This window comes from Miscanthus floridulus, chromosome 10, assembly GCF_019320115.1.
Source record: "Miscanthus floridulus cultivar M001 chromosome 10, ASM1932011v1, whole genome shotgun sequence".
In the NCBI taxonomy this organism is placed as follows: Eukaryota; Viridiplantae; Streptophyta; class Magnoliopsida; order Poales; family Poaceae; genus Miscanthus; species Miscanthus floridulus.
Window position 1 is genome coordinate 48,949,121 of NC_089589.1, and position 5,176 is coordinate 48,954,296.

The window sequence follows — 5,176 nt, forward strand, 5'->3', positions numbered from 1 at the left end:
GTAGTAGTAGAATAACTCTAGTTGGGAGTTAGAGACAAATGCTCAAGTTCCGAAAGAGCCCTTGGAGTTCCGGTATAATCTTATAATTGGTCCTTTGTAAGACTCAAGTTCTTCATATTTATTTTCTCTAATTACTGAAATGTCCTTCACAGTTATCTAGTTTATGCCTTAGTGGTTTAGCTAAGCGTGGTTAGTGTAGTCGTATCACAGCTTGGCATAGGATCTCTGCTCAGACCGAGTGCTCTACTTTTTATTTGAAACTAAAGTAGTAATCGATAGTATATACGTGGTGTCTAGAGTATAGGTTACCTGAGTTTGCGCCCAGCTCCACGGATAGTTGTGGTAGCCCCAGAGGTGATAGCTCTGACCAGGCCTTTGTAATCCACCACGTTCGGGTTGGTGTTCTCGTAGAGCTTTTGACAGCCTTCGCCCGATCACCTCTTTCTAGTCTTATTCGAGGATCGGAAAGGTATTGCTGCTCTAAAGTGATATGGTGTGATCGCTATGCTCTATCCGCTGCTTAGTTAATCCCTAGTAATAGAGAAGTATAAAGGAACCTTATGCTTCTCGTTGTCCTCCCAGCTTAGCTTAGCTTGTCTGCTCTTTTATCTTACTGTAGAGTTCTCCTGTGTGTGTTATTATACAAAAACTTTCAAACACCAAAGCGTTCATGCCGTCATGCGTGGCTCACTCACATTCGGTCGTGTCCATGGCCGTCATGATCGATCGCCTAGTCTCCTCTGCTCTGCTGTAGTTCCCTTTACTCCTAGAAGACAATCCATCTCCCTGCGATCTGTAAAACAAACCTCATAGCCAGCCATCATTGTCCAATGCTCCCAATTCAGAGGCAGCGTAGAAAGACGGCCATCAGCGCGTCACATGCTGGCTCTTCCTGCCGTGCCCCGGCACCTTCCATGGAACAATTGATGGCCGAGGACATCTTTACTGAAAGTCTGAAACGGTGGAACCTGTCCTAGGAATGGACACGGACATGGACTGGACTGGATCGCACTCACTCAGCACCGCTGCATCGAATCGACTGTCTGAGACCAACGTGAATCGATGGGCCGGGGGCTCTCATGGTGCCACCTCTTTCAGGTACTGTGCTTCTTCATGGCTGCGTTGCATTTACAGGTGTTCATCTCGGTCGATCTCATTTCGCCGGCCACAGTTTTTTTCTTCGGCATCATTGCTTGCCGTTTCCTCAAATTCTGAAACTCATCACGGCAATGCCATAAGATCATGCCCAGGTGTTCCACCAGCTATATCATCACATTGCTATTTGCTTGCACTTGTTTTCTTGGTGTTTTCACTCTACATGTCCATGAATGATGAATATGAAATGTTTTGCAGCGCTAGCAGAATATTTACATACATGAACACACGCAGAGACAGATGAAATGAGAGACAGATTCTTTCCACTTCTTTAGACACAATTGCCGAACCATGGACGCTGAAGAAACATGGATCGCAAACTCTAATAACGCTGCAGCGTCAAACCACTCTCAGAAGGAGGCAAATACATCAAACACTTTCTTACAGTTACAGTGCAAAAGCCACCCCTTGCAGACGCATTTCGGAGCTGCATCAAACATGTCCATCATCACGAGAAGGTTTCAGGCAGAGGCTGGCCCTGCAGGAACGCTCTGAAGAGCACGAGCGACCGCCCGGGCTGCGAGAAGGGCGCCTCATGGGAGGCGCCCCTGATGGTGGCGAACGACAGCGCGCCGCCTCCGTACACCTGAGTCCATCCTCCAACCTGCATAGGGAAAGGGAGAAGAACATTCAGTTTGCAGCTGCTAGATGCATTATTAGTAATTAAGTTTTAAAGCTTGTGCTGTTTGTCACCTGCTGCCCTTCGAACCAGACTCTGTACGGGGTGGTGGTCTTGAGGCCCATGTCATGCGCCAAGTTCTGCACCAGGGTTCGGCTCCCCGTGAGAGGGATCACCGAGTCCTGATCCCCGCTGCGGAAACGTTTCAGGAAACAATGCTGGATGTTAGAACATGTATCATGTATTGTAGAGCTTTATATGTTCCCCCCAAAAAAAGTTAATTGAGAGGACCCTCGAACATAAAAGGTTCAGGTACAAATTTGCATCATGTAAAAAGTGATCCATGGCAAGTACTAGTCATGTAATGTCTGTGAGAAGTTCTTGAGCTTTATGTTTCCTCGTGCCCCAGAATCGGAGGCCCCACTAGACAGAAAGTTGAGGCAATTTTTTTTCACAACAACAATCGCCGAAGGAGCAAAAGTACAGAGACGATTTAGGACCTTGCTGATCAGAGAGTCTTGAACTTCATGATTGATACCAAGAAAGTTGAGAAACACAACAAAAACAACACTTTGAATCTAGAATCTTTTAGCATTATACCTGTAAACTAGCACTCGGATGCCGGATTTCACGAGCGATCCGACGATGTTGATGGTGGGGATCTGCAGGTTGAGCAGCTCGTACTCGAGAACACTGTAGCAGAACCGAAACATTTGCTATGCGTGTTAGCCCTGTTCAGACAGAGAATCATCGACAAAAAATGTCATGAAATGAAACAGCGATTGCATTTGCACCTGCTGCAGACCGCCCACTTGTCGACACCGACGAGCCTCGCGTGCAGCGCCGCCTGCACGTCCCGACGGTTGAGGTACCTCACCGTCTCGTCCTCCACGCACACGTCGATCCGCTGCCGGACCTGCTCCTGCGCATTGCAGAAGAGTACATTCTTCATCAGATCAGACTCAGCCGGCGGCCGGGAGATGGAGGTTGCAGCATTGCAGCAGAGCAGAGCTGCAAATAAAGAGAGAGATCGCCGGCGGCGACGACGTACGTGCGGCGAGAGGATCTTGGACTGCGAGAGCACCGAGGAGAGGCAGACGTCGAGCGTGACGTCGTACTTGTCGACGAAGCGGCTGGTCTCGCGCGTCACCTGGTTCATCACCCTGGCGCACAGCGGCGACAGCGACCCCCCGTAGTACTCGGTGACGTAGCGGGAGTAGTTGCAGACGGAGGTGAAGACGCGGTACGTGGCGTCGGAGATGAGGCCGTGGGACCAGAAGTACTCCGCGCGGGAGTTGAAGTCCGTCGTGAACTCCAGCACCGGGTTGCCCAGCTGATTGATCAATTCATCGCTCATCATCAGAGGCCAAAAAAAAATGCAGACTTGCAGAAACAGTTTCAGGCTCGATCAGGTGGCTTACAGCGACGCCTCTGAGGTTGAAGATCCTGTCCTTCTTGTTGAACTCCACCATGGCCTCCGCGAGCTGCGGGATGTAGTGCCCTGAATCGCAATTCCAAACAGAGCTAGCCTTAGCATGCTTCTTGATCAAAACCACAAAAGCAAACGATGCTAGCTGTATTGTTGTATATACTACTCTTACCTGCGTAGCTCTCTCCGGCGACGTAGAGGTCCCTGCCCTTGTACTGTGGGAACTTTTGGAGCCACCTTTGCAGGAACACCATGTTGTCCATGGCTTCATTGGTCCACCCAGACGTGCAGTGCAGTGGATGGAGAGGGGGAGGGGGCGGAAAGTTAGAAGGGCTCATCATCACTCCCAGTCACAAGCACTGCTACTGCTACAGTTACCACCCAAACAAAAAGACAGAGCAAAGAGCATGCCCCCTTCTTGCGTGTCACTTTTCTTTCTACTACTAGTACACCATTTTTCTTCAAAAAAAAAAAAACTTCTGCTTTTTTGTTCTTTGCTCAAACAAACTGCTAATACTTGGAGGGGCAGATTATCATTAATGATGTGTGTCTGTGTGTGCAAGGACATGAACACTAAAACTAATTAACTAGCCAAGCATATATATACAGAAGATTCAGCATTTCAGTGAGTACCTGTCATCTTGTCATCCACACCCTGGTAGTAAGCAGCATCAGCAGAGTAGGAGTAGCCAACACCAGCTGGCGTCTCCAGGTATATCACATTGGCCTCTGCAGTTTTGTGAGCAACAAACAAACAGCATTACTTACACCAAAACCACCCAGAACATACAACAGAGAATGCAATGCAAAGGGGAATGAAAAAGGGTCAAGAATTGGAATGGGCAGCAAGCAATGCAAAGCTTTTGCTTGCAGTGGAATGAAAAAGGGAAGGCAGCAAAGGGATGATGCCACTCATGGCCTCGCATGGACGTCGTCGGCAGGCACATGACATACCTTTGTTCCAGCTGTATTCATTCTTCACCAGCACCTGCCCACTAGGCCTGAACGGCCCATTCTCTGAGAAGGCCCCTACACCCAGAGACGAGCACCCAGGCCCTACAGAGGCAAAGGAATCTCAGAAAGAGCAAGAATGGAAGAGTAGATGACAAAAACTTGGATCAAGGATTTCATTTCAAACAAGAGAGAGAGAGAGAGAGAACAAAAAAAAAATGCAAGACCAGGCTCTGCAATGCATCCAGGTTTCAGTCAGTCAAAACTCAGAGCAGAACGCACCGCCATTGAGCCAGAGGACGATAGGCTTGGAGGCCGGGTCGACGTCGGCCTCCACGAAGTAGTAGAACAGGGCCCGCTTGCCGCCGTCGTCCACGCCGACGTAGCCGGAGTACTGGCCGAAGCTCACCTCCGGCTGCCCGGGGAGCCGCCTGATCCTGTCCGCGGCGGCAGCGGCAGCCCCGTTGCAAGAACCCGGACGGCACAGGACTGCCGCGACTAGCACCAGCACCAGCGCCAATGGCCTGCTGCTGTAGCTGGAGGAGCTCACCGGAGCTAGCAATGGCATGGCCATGCTTTCCACTCCCATGGACGGAGTGACAGAGAGCTAGAGAGAGAGAGTGTGTGGTGTGGGTGACTGGAGGTTGAGGAAGAGAGAGGGAGAGGCGAGCAAGAGTCAAGTGTGCTCTTTTGCCTTGAGAGCACAAAAATATTTTCAAAAGATGAATGATTCAGAGGGAGGAGTGGGAGGAGGAGGGAGGGAGAGAGTGGAAGTGGCAGATGCAGGGAGGGAGGGAGAGGCCTCTGCTTGGAGTTGTTGGAGCACTGGATGGAATGGAATATATATATAGCAGGGGAAAGGGGATAAAAGGTACGTTTTGTTACGACTGTTGGTGTTGTTTGTCAGTCTTTGCTAAACAAAAATAAATGCACATGTTATCAGGATTAGGGTTGGAACAAGAAACAACAGTTCTTTAACTGTTTTTCTTTTTCTGAAAGTCGATTTGTTTCAGCAGACACTC

General features: G+C 49.5%; 1 protein-coding gene across 1 annotated transcript; it reads right to left on the reverse strand.

Annotated features, from left to right (window-relative positions):
- Positions 1 to 1,309: 1,309 nt before the first annotated feature.
- On the reverse strand, positions 1,310 to 4,953 carry LOC136490181 (serine carboxypeptidase-like 45). The gene is made up of 10 exons (XM_066486660.1): positions 4,437 to 4,953; positions 4,158 to 4,259; positions 3,837 to 3,932; positions 3,376 to 3,468; positions 3,196 to 3,275; positions 2,826 to 3,107; positions 2,569 to 2,696; positions 2,375 to 2,467; positions 1,849 to 1,966; positions 1,310 to 1,759 (listed from the first exon to the last, which is right to left on the reverse strand). The coding sequence occupies exons 1-10, from the start codon at positions 4,741 to 4,743 to the stop codon at positions 1,604 to 1,606; spliced, it is 1,455 nt and encodes a 484-aa protein (XP_066342757.1). The 5' UTR covers positions 4,744 to 4,953; the 3' UTR covers positions 1,310 to 1,603.
- Between the last annotated feature and the right edge of the window lie 223 nt (positions 4,954 to 5,176).